At 38.7% G+C, this 17070-nt stretch overlaps 1 protein-coding gene across 2 annotated transcripts in view; it reads right to left on the bottom strand.

Moving 5' to 3' along the window:
* The window catches only part of slc27a6 (solute carrier family 27 member 6), a 23267-nt gene extending 7040 nt beyond the window's left edge, over window positions 1-16227 (bottom strand). The window contains exons 1-5 of one of the 2 annotated variants that reach the window (XM_063477850.1): window positions 15642-16227; window positions 12322-12531; window positions 9266-9424; window positions 6969-7093; window positions 4495-4689 (exon numbers count right to left, since the gene is read on the bottom strand). In XM_063477850.1, coding sequence (XP_063333920.1) covers window positions 4495-4689; window positions 6969-7093; window positions 9266-9424; window positions 12322-12531; window positions 15642-16128 — 1176 coding nt within the window. In that variant the 5' untranslated portion in view covers window positions 16129-16227. The remainder of the gene's footprint in view (window positions 1-4494; window positions 4690-6968; window positions 7094-9265; window positions 9425-12321; window positions 12532-15641) is intronic. The other variant, XM_063477849.1, reaches the window with a different exon arrangement.
* Between the last annotated feature and the right edge of the window lie 843 nt (window positions 16228-17070).

Here is a 17070-nt window from a genome sequence, read left to right as displayed (position 1 = left end):
TCCATAACGTTTTTATAATTGTACACAAACAAAAGAAATCTAAACAATACATTTTAACTGCATGTTACAGAACTGACACTACTTTTAATCATACGTTTTATAACTTCACTTTTACAACTTCTTTTATAACATTGTGGGTCAGATGAAAAGTCAGCTGGACACATCTAAGAATAGCTGAAGTCAGAGATTAGAGCCAAATACATGGATCCACTCTTATGTAACACCACTGATTAACAACAGCAAGCATTAATACCTGCCAAAGCCACAGTAAAGCAACATCACTAGTCATTCTTCTCCACAGTCACAGCAGATTTACAGTACAACTATAACTATGTAAGAAGTTGTTTAATAATGTGACACTAGTATTACAATGTATGACATATTCAATGTATGACAAGTTTGTGTAATATCACCTTGATGAGGGTGCTCTTGGCCTCAGACATGCTTGCCTTTGATCCTGCAAGCTGTGTATTCTACTGGGCTGAGATGATGCGACAGACTTGACACTGAATAATATCCCATATCCTAAATATATCCTTGGGCTACCTTTGCAATACAGTGTTGGTCATTATTTATTAGCACTGTGAAGTGCTGTCCAATCAGTTTGGCAACAGTTTTGAATCTGAACCTGAGCAGGTTCTAAACTACTTGCACAAAGGCGGTTGTTTGATTGTTGGGTTTTTCTCTTTATTATTGTACGGTCTTTACTTTACAATATGACTTTGTAAATAAAGCTGAATTGAATCAGTAAATACTAGCGGCAGTCATGGGTAATCCAGTATGTTAAAGATCATGAAGTAGTTCTCTCCATGCCCGTACTTTTATGTTCCTCTCAATTTGTTAAGTTCATCTTGGTTTCATCAGGCCTTGAGAGAGGACTTTCAGACCTTGAAAATGACGACTCTAATGTATCTTTTCAAGAGTTAGATGGTGCAAAGCTGCTTTTCTTAATCACAGAAATAATTATACCGTCATGCACTTTAGATTTAGACTGACATTTTGCACTGTAATAATAGTGACAATTGATTCAGTGAGGTGTTAAAAATGTCCGTCAACTGTGCTGGCTTGCCCTGTGCTGGATGGAGCTATGCGGTCCTTCTGGTGGACTCAGTACTGTCCCCTGCATCTGGACCTCTGGGTTGAAATGGGTCCTTCTGCTCTGTCTGTGGGTGCCAGGGGTGGTGGGCATTCAGTTCAATTTAGTTTTACTTACATAGCTCCAACTGTAGACGGGGCTGATGAAACTACCTGTGAGCCCATTATCTACATTTTTGAACCTCTGAAAATGTATGTATAAAAATGGCTGTGACTCCTAAAAAGTTAATGCAGTACTTCTGTAAAACTCCTTGAATGAAAGCTGGCTGAACATCAATCACGTATTGACTGTTTGCTTTAAAATCATCTGCAGTGGTTTAGAAAGGCAATATTATTAAAATGATCTTTGCCCAACAAATAAAAGACCTAACAGTATTCATGGATGGGCAGACGTGTGGTAAAGCAACAGGGTTATGTGGAGAACATCTTGTCCAGAATCTCCTCACAGACCATAAGTTTGACTTTTTCTGTTTGACTGAGACGTGGCAACAGCCCAATGACTTTTCACAGCTCAACAACTCCACTCCCCAAGGGTTTGTTTACACCTGCCAACCTCGTGAGTCCGTCCGTGGTGGAGGTATCGCGGTAATCTATCGCAAGAACTGGAAAGTCTCATCGTTGTCTGTACCTGTCCGCAGTTCCTTTGAATCCGTTGTTTGTCAACTCTCAGGACCTGTTCCAACAGTTATTGCTGTTATGTACCGCCCTCCAAAATCTAATTCCGTCTTTATAAGTGACCTTGCTTACTGGCTGACTCACATGGCTACTGTTTCCCCTAATATAATACTCCTGGAAGACAATGATATTCATATGGACAACAGTGATCATCCTCTCACCAAAGGATGGTGAGAGGATGTTGGGTTCATCCTGCCTCGATAGTTTTGGCTTTAAACATTGTATAAACTTTCCTACTCATATTAAGGGCCATACTTTGGACCTAGTTTGTTGCTCTGGACTTACTCCTTTCAACTGCAAAGCTGATGAACTGCTAATTTCTGATCACTTGCTTCTTTCTTTCAATGTCAAAATGACCTTTTCTATAACCAAGAACCCTCGTACCATTTCTTTTTGGAATTTTAAGGAAATCAATCCTGATACCCTTTCTTTTGCTTTCTCTAGTTATTTGCATTTTCATAACCTGCTCACCCAAGAGGGCTTGGTTTCCTATTATAACTCTAGTCTCAATAATATTCTAAACTCTGTTGCCACACTCAAAACCAAATCTGTATCATTCCCTCAGTCAGCACCCTGCTGACAGAGTTTACAGCTGAACTCAGGCTTCTGAAAGCAAAAGGCTGACAGCTTGAACGCCTCTATGATAAGAAAACTGGTCTTACTATTCATAAGGAAATGTTTAATAATCATGTTTGTATTATAAAGAGTGTATTAATCAAACTAAATCTGCTTATTACTCCACCATGGTCTGTGCAAATGATGATTCAACCAAGATACTGTTTTCACTGTTCAACTCTTCTTTCAGGTCACCAGATTTTTTACCTGCTCACCTTTACTCATCTTCCTTCTGTGATTCTCTAATGTTATTTTTCATTGAGAAAATTCACAAAATACACCAAGACCTGGTTTGTTCCATGTAGCTCTTCCTTTGCAATTCCACTTCCATCGCACTGTTTTTCTGCTTTCCAACTTCCCTCTGTCACTGATATTTCAGATCTCATCTGTAAGTCAAAACCTGGTCAAGGCCTGTTTACCCTCTTTGCTTCCCCTCATATCTGCTATCATTTATTCTTCACTCACTACTGGAACTGTTCCTGCTTCCTTCAAAGTTGCTGCCATCACCCCAATATTGAAAAAAAAAAAAAACCCCAAAACAAAACAAAACAAAGAAAAGTCTAGATCCCAATAACTTTGATAACTTTTGTCCTATTTCCAATCTACCATTCCTCTCAAAAATTCTTGAGAAGATAGTTGCCACACAACTCCACTCATACTTAACTAATAATAATCTGTATGAAGAGTTCCAGTCTGGTTTTCGCCCCTCCCATAGCACTGAAACAGCGCTTATAAAAATAACCAATGATCTTCTTATGGCAGCTGACTACGTTTTACTTTCCATTCTTATTCTCCTCGATCTGAGTGCTGCTTTTGACACCATCTCTCACTCCATTCTCCTTAGTAGGTTAGTCTCCATCGGTCTCTCCCATACTCCACTAGCCTGGTTTAAATCATACTTGTCTCATCGCACTGTTTATTCGACTCAAATCCTTTACCTCTCAGCCCTTTCCTCTGGTCACTGGCATATCAAAGCAACCTGGAATCAGCAGTTTTTACCTCCTCGAGCCATTGCTCGTTGATGCAGTAATTAATGCTAAATTAGCCCCTGCCAAGTACTGAGGTTATAAATGAATATATTGTTTACACATTTCAGAACTTTAGTGTTAACCAGCAACATTGGTGCAGTTTCCATCTGTCTGCCAATCCAGTACTTTACTCCACACTGAAATATTTCTACAACAACTCTAAGCAACTTTCAGGTGCTCCCTTATTCACAAAGAATTGCCATTGTAGGTATCACTGAATGTTTGATTTTATACACTGGATACCTTTTCTAATGCAACCCCAAAAGGATTTGTCTCTTTTTTTAGGATTGAAGCAAAGTTTTTATATTATATGAAAGGAGCTGTACAACACACTTTTAATTTTTTCAATACAGTGTCCTACGATGTCAAACTAATGCCATAACAGGCTGACATCAGCATTTTGTAATATAAAACATCAAAATTTAAGTATAGCCATTTCCCTTTGATGGGAGTTACACACTCTGAGTGCTCTTTTTCTTAGATAAATGTATAAATCACTACACATTTGAAGTAAATACTAAAATAAAAATCAGGCTTTGGTTTATGTGTACAAATGTGTACAGCAAGAAGAAGAATTTTATATTTGCCTTGAGGCTTAACAACACAAAAAATTAGATTTACTGAGGTTCGACTTAGGCCACTACATGCAATAGTTACTATGACAATAATAACATATGAATAATAAAACTCACATGTTTTACACAAGAATTGTGGACAAATTCCAAAGCAGAATCTGTCTTTAGTCTTGCATTAAACAAAAATGTTTTAATCATTTTATTGGATGTTTCAGTGTTTTAAGATCTATGACCAGCAAGTAAGAGCTTGATGTCATTAGAAATGCAGCTTCCCTTAATGAGGATTCCTTATAAAGAAATTATTTTGTTATGATGGTGAAGTGAATCTGTGCAGTTCTACTGACATGTCAAATTACTTGACATTATAACATGATTTATTACAATCATTTGCTTTTGTCTACCTTCTCTTATGAAAGCGCACACCAAGAAGGTAGTGCTCGTCTACTAGAGAGCAGAGTGTAGGCTTGGTCACACATACATGGAATAGCTTATTTCCATGCACTTACCCTGTAAAAGAAGTTGGAACGGCCTACTGATCCAATCTTGCCAATGTGGTTCATGAAACACAGGTTTCCTTCAGTGGAGCCATATACTTCACACATTTTGATTTTCCCAAAGCGACTTTGGAACTCCTGCCACACATCCTGATGCAGCCCATTTCCCACTCCCATCCGCACCTTATGAACTTTATCAAGCTCTGTCTGATGGAGAGAAAAATACAAATACATCAGCACAAATTTCTGGAAAGTATTACGAAATCATTTACTTAAAAAACTGTTTAGTTGGGAAATAATTTCCACTTAATAAATGTCTCTGATTATTACACTGACAGGGTGGCATATAAATAGGAAAAGGCTATGTTATGCAATGTGTTTTAAAGAAATGTTTAAGTGCATGTTCAGTTCATTTCAATTTTATTTATACAGCGCCAAATCACAACAACAGTGGGAAGGAAAAACACCCTTTTAACAGGAAGAAACCTCGGGCAGAACCAGATTCTGGGGAGGGGCGGCCATCTGCCCATCTGCCCCACCGTCAGTCTCCATTGAAACACTCAATGCATCATGGGAATCTCCCAGCAGCCTATACCTATTGCAGCATAATTAAGGGAGGATTCAGGGTCACCTGATCCAGCCCTAACTATATGCTTTAGCAAGAAGGAAAGTTTTAAGCCTAATCTTAAAAGTAGAGATAGTGTCTGTCTCCTGAATCCAAACTGGAAGCTGGTTCCATAAAAGAGGGGCCTGAAATCTGAAGGCTCTGCCTCCCATTCTACTTTTAAATACTCTAGGAAAACAAGTAAGCCAGCAGTGCGAGAGTGAAGTGCTCTAATGGGGTGATATGGTACTATAAGGTCATTAAGATAAGATGGGGCCCAATTATTCAAGACCTTGTATGTGAGGAGCAGGATTTTGAATTCAATTCTGGATTTAACAGGGAGTCAATGAAGCCAATACAGGAGAAATATGCTCTCTCGTTCTAGTCCCTGTCAGTACTCTTGCTGTAGCATTTTGGAGTAACTAAAGGTTTTTCAGGGAGTTTTTAGGACATCCTAATAATAATGAATTACAGTAGTCCAGCCTAGAAGTAATAAATCCATGAACTAGTTTTTCAGTCACTCTGAGACAGGATATTTCTAATTGTAGAGAAAGAAAGCAGTCCTACATATTTTTTTAAGGAGGAAGTAATTACTAAAGTTAACTCAGAAAGCTCAATTGAAGAAAAAGACTAAATGAATATCAATGGTACTGAAAGCAGCTGTAGATAATGGTCTAATAATCATGATGATGGTGCATATGTTCCAGGTACTTATGTTTTGGGGGACTATATCTATTAACTTTGTCCTCCTTACTTAAAATGTGCATTTTTAGGGCATGTTGCAAGGTTTATAATTTACACTGTGTAGAAACACAGTATAAGTGTCACAAATATGACCGCCATAAATAATTAAGAATTGTATAAATAGGATATACAAATAGGGATATCCTTTGTAGACTAGCTACAGTTAGCTAACTGGTCCTAGTCTCTATGGAATTTGGAGCCAAATATCCAGTGCAATATGATGACATCTATGGTATTTGCTTAGCTGGTGGTATTTGCTTTGCATAATCAAAGTGCAGAACAGGACATTGAGTAATTAGTATCCATCCTTGTCTGCACATATTTTGTGAAAAGGTTCTTGTGTCTTGTGTACGCACGTTTCATTTACCAATCACTGATGAGGACAGTCGCGGCCAACCTTTCACCCACACAGCCAAATAACACAGAACATGGACAAAGAGGACTTTGAATTCATGAATGGATGAGCTTGGCCCTGACACTGTGTGTGCGTGCATTTCTACATGATGTTAGGGGGGCACGAACAGTAAACAATGGTCCTGCTTATTTTTCTGTCACATTTGTGAATAGTATTACTTGAATGACTCAGTGGAGCAGTTACAATGACAACTTCCATTAAAAATAATAAAAGAAAAATACTTATTGACATAAACTCTAACAATAACATACTAATATTATAAGAACATCTAACAGAACATTTTAGGTACATCTATAATTTTGTCTGCTTCTCTTTATTTAGTCCCTTTGCTCTGTCAACCATTACTATATGCAGATTATCTGGACCCTTTTCTAACCTCATGGTTTAGTAACATATTTAGACGGATGAAAATCGTGATGAGATATTAACAGCAAAAAATGTCTGTGTCATTTCCAGCTGAGCCTAGGTGAGAAGAGCAAGTAATTGTTGCATGCACTTTCTGTATGTCACCCCACGCCAAAGCCAAACATATTGCCAGGAGTGAGAATGCATCTGACACAACATCTCTTGTTCACAAATGTGGACAATGTCCTGCCCTGATCTACTTATATTATCTAGAGCTGTTAAAAAGTTTGAATTTCAAATGACGATGGTTTTACACCATAATGTAACAAGAATAAACAAATTTAGGGTAGTGAGTAGGTCCAGTCAGCAACAGGTTACCTTTGTCTGGTTGCAGAGGTACCTGCAGAGTTCACCAATATACTGGAAAATAGTAACATCATGTTTTCTGCAGTCATTCCAGAACTGAGAGGCTGAGAACTTCTTCTTCAAGACTAAGGTTGCACCTATGGTAGAATAGACAACAATGCAGTTAATAACACTGTAATGGGATGAAAGTAGATTAATACATCTGTTTAGCTCTGTTTTATTATACTGGCCCACAGAAAGACAAGGACAAAACATAATTTGTGGCATGCAGTAGTGACATGCAAATTGGGAGCTCCATTCAAATTGGGAGCTGCCTGAGAGCCGAAGTCTCTGCATTCCATTGTACTATCCACAAGAAAGCCTACATTATGACAGTAAAGTGCTCAGTGGGTATAATATGATACTATGAGGTTTTTGAAATAACAGAGTTCCTGATCGTTCTTGAATGGATTTAACATGGAGGCGGCTAAGAGAAGCTAACATAGGAGACATTAAAGTTCTATTTCTAGTCTCTGTTAGTATTCTCATTATAGCATTTTGGACCCTCTGAAGGTTGGTACTAGAGGCCAAGGTAATGCCATCAAGATTAAGGATATACTAACCTGATTTTTGGATTGGCTGTAGGCCAAACCCTTACCCCCCAAAAATCAGATATCACTGTCAATTCTTTGCTTGGTTAGAAAAACAAAAACAACAACAACAACAACAACAACAAACCCAGCCTTCACAACATCTAGCCAACCCAATAACACTTTTGAGGACTTAAGTATAAAAGTCTACAATCAACAGACCCCATCATAATTAGATTTTAAGAAAGTTTGCAAAAGGTGCAAACCACTGATTACACTCAATAACAGAAAAACCAGATCAGATTTTGCCAGATTTCCTGCTTTTAAATTCAGATAACACTGAGGTCATTGTACTTGGCCCTAAAAATCTTAGACATATGGGATCTAACCCAATGCTTAGTCTGGATGGCATTACCTTGACCTCCAGTAATGCTGTGAGGAACCCTGGAGTTGATTTTGATCAGGATGTCTTTCAATGTGCATATTAACTATCAGGACATTAGCTTTACCAAGGATTGTTTTCAGAACTTGTCAAGATGTTGATCTCAGCCAGTGAAGGATTCAGAATCACTAACTTTGGCATAGTTGGGACAGATGCGCAAAGCAGTTAATCATCAATACTATGAAACAACAACAAAAAACTCTGCAAGATTTTGAACTCCATAAGCAGAAGAGAATGGACCGACTGATGAATTCAAAAACTTACGAGATTACTTTTATGTTCAAACTGCAGAAACAGTTTTCAGTGTACTTAACAACAATAATATTCCCATCTAAGAATCTTGCAGCATCAAATAAAGCTGCTTGTTAAAGTGAAACATGAGGTCTTCAAAGAGGTTACATAGTTTGGTAGTTACATTGTGCTGAGTAGACAATGTCTGCAGCTCTGAAAAACAGTTAGCCAATGATGAGGATGATGAGGATGTACACATCCTGGACAGGGAGGAACGCTGGTTTGAGCGCGGAGTCAAGGAGGCCATTTACGTGAAAAGGGAAAGACCATCTCTGAATCGAGGAGGGGGCCTAAGGGTACATCTGTCACCATCTTACAATGCTGTGATTGCAGCCATTCCCCAACTCTCTGTGAATGGTACTCATGGCCATTGATCAGTGGTCTTTGATCAGTGGGTTTTGGTCAGTGGTTGTTGATCAATGGTCATGAGAATTTGCATAATTATGATTAAGGAACTGACCTCCCAGCCCATTGTTCCTTCAGTGGGCTGGTTTCAGTCATTATGCAAATATACTGTTTATAAGATTGGGGAAACCTGCAGTCAGCTGAGACTGAAGAAGTCACTTGGATGAGTGACGAAACGTTTCTCCCACAAAACGCTACGTCCAGATGAACAGAATCAACTTTTGGAGAGTTAGCCAATATTCAATATTTAATGCCAATAGAATTAACTCTCTGGAGCATGGAACTTAAATCATAAAAGCAGCAAAAGCAAGTTGCTGGGTGTCATAAGAACAGATGTCTCTGTGTAATCTTATCATCTTGAATTATAAAACAGTCAGAGATAAATCTTGCTTACATCCTTAAACAATAATGTCAATAGGGCTCATTTACTAATATTTGCACGGAAACATCTTAACCTGTGCAAAAAATTAGTTCACATGCAAAATTACCATCGATTACCACCTATTTTGTTCTCACAGCTATACTTACTACAGCAAGTATAGCTATACTGTCAGACCCTAATCATGAAGGGATTAGCAATGCAGAGATATTTATAAACCTACCTAGCTCTATAGTTCCACCTACACCAATCAGGGATGCTGCGCTGTGATAGAGTGGCAAGGTGACATAAATTACATCATCTTCAGTTGCCCCAAATGCCCAAAAACCTGCTGCTGCCTTCAGGCTCTGGAGGTGAGTGATCACTGCAGCCTTAGGAAGACCTGTGGGGAAATAACCATATAACGTTATGTTTGGGACGCTGCATTTACAAAATAGCAAATAGCATGCTTTTGATTGAATTAGCGGCCATCTGAAGAACAATTAAAGCTTGAATTCTGCATAAATTAAGTGAACACCTTTTAGGGATACGAAGCTCTCGGTCCAATAATGAAAGAGGAGGGTATACCGTAGATGCAATCATGCCAGTCACCAACCTTTCAACCTTTCCCACTCTGTGCTGTCCCCGTTTTAAAAGCCCATACCTACCTCTGACCTTGAGGTCAAGGTTTCTGAGATTTGAACTGTCTGAGTAAGTAAATGCATCTATGCCGTCAGCTTGAAAATCCTACATTGCCTAGTTCTCGAGTTATGGCACTCACAAACTCGGATGTCCATGCCACCTGCGTGTCCCGCCAGGGTGGCAGCAATACCTCAATCTTTTATGGCTTAAGGGGTAAAAAGCATTGTTCCCACTGTATAGATGGGACAAACCCTGTGTTGAACCAGTTTCTGTGTTCATGTGACACAGAAAAACACAATATGACAAAACTAGACATAGATAGTTGTACTTTATTAAGAAAACTGTGTAACCTTTCATAGTGCAGGCTGGTAAAAGTAAATTAATGTTAAATTTAGTAACTAGTAAAAACATCCATCAGACAGTTTGAACAATGAGAAGGAAATTAGGATCATTTGTCCTTCAAAATCTTTTCAGTTCACCAGTATTTCTGGCATGATTCAAACACAAGCAGCAGTTTATTCTTCGGGAGCATATTTATGTTAAGATCAGGACTCTCTCAGCCATTCCAAAAAACAAATTTTCTCAACATTTTGTTGTTAATTCATTGGTGTCCTGTCAGTCATTCTCTTCATAAGCCAATCTCTTTTAAACATCAGTACATGGATATCCCCAAATTATTATGTTCCCCTGACCATCCTTCACACATGGGATGATGGAATAATGAGTCCGGTGTGTGGTGTGCACCGGCATTTTTGCTCCAAACATTTCAATGTTTTCACTAACTTGTTGTGCAACTTTAGATCATCTAAATCACAAATACAGTTTCCATGTCAAATACTGTAGAATGTGTAAATGAATAATTTAAACTGTATTAAAAATGAAAACAGAATTTTATCATCTTCATGCTCCCCCAACCCACACAACCATCCTGCACAAATACAGGCTTGAGATTTTAGGCTCTCTTTTCTAGGCAACTGCTTCTGATCTCATCCACAATGCTCGACACCAACACATGAAGCGCTTTTTTATAATATAATATAATATAATATAATATAATATAATATAATATAATATAATATAATATAATATAATATAAAATTCTTTGTGAGTACTGAACTGGTCATCACACTTTTTGTTTGCTTCTCAAACCCTCAAACCACCCTGCTTATAAACCACTTGCACAGCTATATAACAAGAGTATATCAGATAGAGTAACATTACACATTATAGACTGCATAAAATAGAACATCCACTGTTCAAGAGTAATTTTATCGAAAACAATGGACAACTGGTACAATTTGTCCCAACATATAAATAAGCACCACTCATTAATTAATAATTGGGGGTCACTGCACCTAGTGCTCCGATTATCCCTGGGACCACTGTTACCTTCACCCTTTACACACTCGAGCTCTTCTCTAAGCCCTTGGTATTTCTCAAGCTTCTCGTGTTCCTTATTCCTGATGTTGCTGTCATTCGGTATTCCTACGTCTATCACTACGGCCGTCTTCTTCTGCTTCTTGACCACCATTTTGTCCGTCTGTATCTGGAAGTCCCACAGGATCTTAGCTCGGTCATTCTCGACCAACCTAGGGGGCGTCTCCCATTTTGATCAATTTCTGTAATGTTGCCTTCTGGTAGTGTGATCCCCCTTAGTTCAGACTACTTTCCCTCTCTTTGTTATCATCTAACGACACTTCTCCAGTCTGAATGACATTCCGATGTCGTTGCTGTATATCCTGGTGGTGTGGATCAGTGAATCGATGTCTCATTTACTCTTGGCACACAGCTTGATGTCATCCATGTAGAGGAGGTGGCTGACAATTGCTCCATTCACTCTTGTAGTCTCGGCTGACTGTTTGGTCTACCAGTAGCTGGGGTTTTGGGACTCTGGTATTCTTCTCAATTCCTTTCTGTGCCCCACTCATGTATTGAGCCATGTGCCTGTTCATCTTAGCTGTTCATCTTACTGGACCCTGTTCAGGGAGGTTGCTGTGGTCTGCTCTTAGATCCACTAACCACTGAGCATTGCCGTTATGGGTTGCGTCCTTATCCCATATGCTCTTCCAGTATTGCATTGTCTTCAGCCTTGGTGGTGCTCTTCTCATATTGTTCTGCCAATGAGAGCACACCTTGGCTGGTTTCGTGGAGAACAGCTGGTTTATTCTCCTGCCTGGTGTACCTCTTCAAGTGGCAGGCCAAGGCTGTGAGTTTTTGCTTGGCAGTTTCCAAAGCCTCTTGTATGGACAGCTTGCTTCTTAGGCACCTTCTTCTGCAGATTCGATAGTTGGCTAACCTCCCTCTGTGCTACTTTGATCTTGGTCTCTAGTCTCCTTCTCCAGGTAGGGTACTGCTTCTTATGGCTTTTCAACTTGTAGCCAAGAATCTGTGTACATCAGATGGTTAGCCTCGGTAATGGCTGCAGCAGGTATTGTCCATAGCTATGCAGGATCCAGGTGTCAAGCTTCGCCATGATCCTATCTCTCAGGTCAGTTCCTCTCGCACTCAACGATCCTTCTTCCAGCGCGCTTGGGGCTTGGTACCCAATCTCGGATGCGGGTGATGATACCCCCCCCCCCCATGACCTGTCGTCCTGGCTCCCCCTTGCTGTAGCATTTCTGTTGTACCTTGTCAATCTCTAACCATATATATACTCACCAGTTGTTCCTGACGTAAAGATGTAGAGTGTAGGAGTTTTGAGGGAGGTGGCAGCATGCAGTGCTGCTGGTACAGGCTTCTCAGATGCAGATTCAAGCTTATCCAGCAGAGAGTGCACATCCGTGTGTTTGGTCCAGCTCCTCATTGCCCACACCTGGATGTTGTCCGGCAGCAGACTGTTTAGGATGCCATCCAGGTCTTCCACTAAGTCTAAGACATAGAGACACTTATTTCATAAAAGGTTACCTTGACTTTGCTTACTCCTGTAAACTAAATATTTCCTAAACCTGGTTTGATTGCAAATGTACATGTACAAATGTGTTTTCTCAGTGAGACGTAGAAGCATCTTACAAACAGGGAGCCAATTATATACCATGACACTTAATCTCACAGAATAAAACTTTTACTTGTGGTTTATGGATTATTATGTGCCTTTTTACCTACAGTGCAAGTAGTGACTGTAGGTAAAAATTGAACTGCATCAGTGTTTGCAAATATCTTTCTGTATGACTGACCTTAAAATTCCTGCAGGAAGTTTTTGTCAAGTACCTGAACGGAAAGGACTTAAATCACACATGTAATGGTTTCTTCACTGTGAAGCTGTCTATGTATTCCATTATTCAGAAGACAGAATTATAGAAAAATAGAAGCAAAACAATATTTCTAATAATTGCAAACATAATTTGTAATTATGTTAGCATACCAGCCATTTCTTCAGCATAAGAGAAAGTTGGTAATTTGTTTTTTGTTTTTTTACCTATACACTACGGGTCATGAATTTAAAAAAAGAAAGAAAGAAAAAGGAATGCTTGGACACTGCTCGCATAATAGACAGGTTTTTGACGGGGCTCCCACACAAATGCAAAGCAGAAGGTGAAGCATCGCCAAATATGCTTCCAATAAGAAGCCTAGCAAAAACAGTCTGGGAATCACTGGGTTAACAATTTGGGAGGTTGATCGGCAATGGAGGTTGATCAAACCTTGAAAGCTGGTGCTACTGGATTACTAACAACCCCCTCTGTCTGTATAAAAGCAGTGTTGGAACCGGGTACAGTGTGGTACGGGTACCTGAGTGAGCATCAGTTGAACAGTACTTTACAGCAGAAAGTGGTGTGTTACTACAAACATGCCGAGATTGTAGAAAGAATGCCACGGGTGTGCTCAGCTGTTATATCTGCCACAAGGTGGCTACTTTGATGTGTCAAAGGTTTAGAATCCATTTTGGTCTATAAATTCATATAAATTGATTCTATGATTTCTTTTTTAACTCCAACTGTTTATTTGTATTATGCTTTCATTTCAGAATCCAATGAGGCATTAAACTGCATAATTTTCAATAAAAAACTTGAAAAACTGGGGTGTTCTAAAACTTTTGACTGTTTTGTGTGAGTATATAAACTCCAAAAACTAACCACGGTTGTAGTGAGGACAGCATTTCTGACAACATCATGTTTGTCTGGTTGAGCAATCTGTCACTCTGTCACATGATTACGAAATGGTGAATCCAATTAAATGTACAAACAGGAATCTTTCAGTGAAACAGAAGTTGAATATGGGTCAACAAAAATGTTAATTTGTATTAAACATATATTTGCTTATCACCATTTTTTTTATCCATCCATTGAATTTCTGAATAAATACCATCCCAAAGCAGATTTGTGGATTTGTGGAATGATCTATACTTAAATTGCAGCTAACATTACACAAACTAATAATAATCTTACAAGGGATCAGCAAATTACAAGATCTTAATGATGAGCTAATGAGTTATTATTATTATTATTATTATGTTGTCTATTATTCATGATTTAGTCATAGGTGTTGGCTCACTTGTGAGTTCAGGGAAGTAACTAACTAAGTACACTGAGTCAAGTAATATGCATAAGTGGCATTAAGTACATATGATTTTCACTTAAGGCTACTTAAGGGAAAAGTTAATTAATCATGAAACCCATAAGTGAAAGTAAGCCAGGTTTGATACCTGCAGTTCAGAACATGAAAGTTGTCAAAGATGTGCCTGACTATCAGAACTGGGAAAAGTTACAATTAGACTAAAACTGCATGCACATTTTAAAACTTATATCTGCCATTAATGAATCCGCAATTTAGTGTTGCGGGTTCATTACTTGGTCAATTAAACTTTAAAGAGACCTAATGTGAAACATTATTCGAAGTACTCGAGAGGTGAAATCCTTGTGTGTTTTACACTGCTTAACAAATTCATTAGCTCACCTGTCATAAAAACAAAGAAAAGGAAACAAATATTTTACAAATCTGTCAAAACCTGAAACTGAATTCATAATTTTATACCCAAATTTGAGAAATTTGAGTAGTCAGAAATGAATCAACCATAACTTCAGGTGCTATTTTTAATGTTCAGAAATGCAAGTATATAACTAAATGAAATGTAAAATTCATGAACAATAACAATAATTATATTTTTGCATAAACTATATCATATAATGACTTTTCTTGTGACTGTTTTTGATTTCAGTCCGTTTTTACAGGGAATACATTGTAAAGACAGCCAAAGCTCTGGTGGAGGGTACCAGGTTACTTGTGGCTGGTGGTATAGCCAGTCAGGAGAAGATAGCCAAGACTGCCCAGTCCCCAGTGTCCACCCTTACCTAACTGGCAAATGTGGTAAAACTGGTAACAGTCAGCCTGGGTTCTGAAGATGCAGAAATCCAGTTATGGACAGCATACCCGTTTGTTTCTATACTGGCAAATATCTGCTACTTTATTTGTGTAAATTTGCTTCTTATGTAAATCTACAGTGCTTAACAAATGTATTAGACCACTTCTCCTAATAAGAAGAAAACAAATATTTTGGAAATATGTCAAAAACGTGTTTAAAACAACAATAAACTCACAACAAATTCACATTTTAGATCCGAATTTGAGTCTGCAGAAATTAGTCAAGCATTACAGTCAACCACTAAAACGTTTTTTCCCTGTTCAGGAAAGCAAGTAAATAATAATAATAAATAGTAATAAAATGTAAATAAAATACCATTTAAAACTAATGGACGATAAAAATGATATTTTAGCATTAATATATCATTTTGAACTTGTACCTACTGGTGGATTAACTTAATTATAGAAACACACACAAAGCTTACTGGCAGAATAAGCTCCTGTGCTACACTGCAAGGATAAATTTGAGACAAAAATAAAAGATATTGCGTAATATATAGAGAGAAAACTATCAATACACAATGTTAAAATATCGAGAAAGAATGCTGAATGCTGTACATGAAGATAACATTGTTTCTAGAGCCACTGTGGTGTATACCATTCCAATGAAATGAGACTTTTACCTGAACCAACTATTAGAGTTTTAGCTCCACAGGAGTTAAAGCAGTGCAACAGAGACTTGGACTTGATGTTAGTGTTGAGGAAAGCAACCGAGCAGCCGACCTTCGCTAACCCGAACCAAACGCACAAAAAGTCGGGCTCGTTGTTCATGAGCAAGGCAACGCAGTCTCCTTTCCTCAAGTTGGCTTTCTCCAGGAACACACTTGCCAGTCTATTGCTACGCCGATCAATGTCCCGGTAGGTGTGGACGTTCCCGTCGTAGATTACAAACGGTTTGTCGGGGATGCGCTGTACCTGCTGGAGGAACCTGTCCAGGACCGTACGCACGCTGGAAGTCAGCTTGAATACCTCCAGTTTCACACCGTATCTGACGACTTTCTGCAGAAAAAGAAGATCCCTCCAAAAGTATGGGAAGCAGAGTTTTTGCAGAACATAAACTGATAAAGCAAGAGCCACGAGAACAGATAGGCATCCCAGACACAGAGTCATGCTCACTGCTAAAGACCACGAGAGGAGAGGAATGTCACACTGAAAGGTATACCCACTGCACGCCCTGCGATGTCCCAGGTAATAAACACGGTGTGGCAAGTGGCGTAACAGGGACCGTCCAGAAATGTCAATTCCGCAACATAAGAGTAGAACATCACAAATGCTGCCTTCAAAATAAAAGGTGATCGTTTGTCCTAATATCAACTGACAAAACATCACCTGTGGCGGTTTGCTTTTTCAAATAATCTCTCACGCATGCATGCTGTTAGATGAAAAGAAATTAAGATGCATGCGAAAATTGTGAGACAGGAAGCCCTGAATGCATGTGTAAGACCTCGGTGTCAGCAGATATTTTATATTAAAGCACTCTGTTCACAAGTGACATCCCCATCTTTAATCAGGATTTGTGAACTTCCATCTAAAATCATACCACCAATAACCAGGATAACTGTTGTTTAAATAACTAAAGCTACTGTGCAGTACAAAAGGAAAACAGAATCGAGACAAATGTGTTTAGCCTGAAATTGTTCAAGACAGAAGCCCCGAGTCACATTTTATTTTGAAGGGCAAACTTAAATATTTCCTGTTTGACTGCTTACTAAAATCAACATGACCGCGTATTTGTAGAAGTGAAATCATGTGACAGTTGTTGTGGAGATGAGTGGGAGGGCATGCTGAGCCTCACCCCTTATTTAAAAAGATAATAGGATGACTATATTCTGGAAGTAAATAGTGAGAAGCGGCTGGTACATTCTGTCTGCAATGATATAGCACAGCTGAAAGTAGTAGGGAAGTAAGAAAACCAAAGACAATGTGTTATTTTTACCTGCCGCTGCAAATAGCCTCATGTGTCTAAACTCCACAATATTGAACGAAACATCAGTTATTTGGTATATTATGTAAGACCACTTTTAAAAGATATCACTAAATTTAACTACTGTA

Source organism: Pelmatolapia mariae, linkage group LG7, assembly GCF_036321145.2.
Source record: "Pelmatolapia mariae isolate MD_Pm_ZW linkage group LG7, Pm_UMD_F_2, whole genome shotgun sequence".
Classification (NCBI taxonomy): domain Eukaryota; kingdom Metazoa; phylum Chordata; class Actinopteri; order Cichliformes; family Cichlidae; genus Pelmatolapia; species Pelmatolapia mariae.
This window is presented reverse-complemented; position numbering and strand designations above follow the sequence as displayed.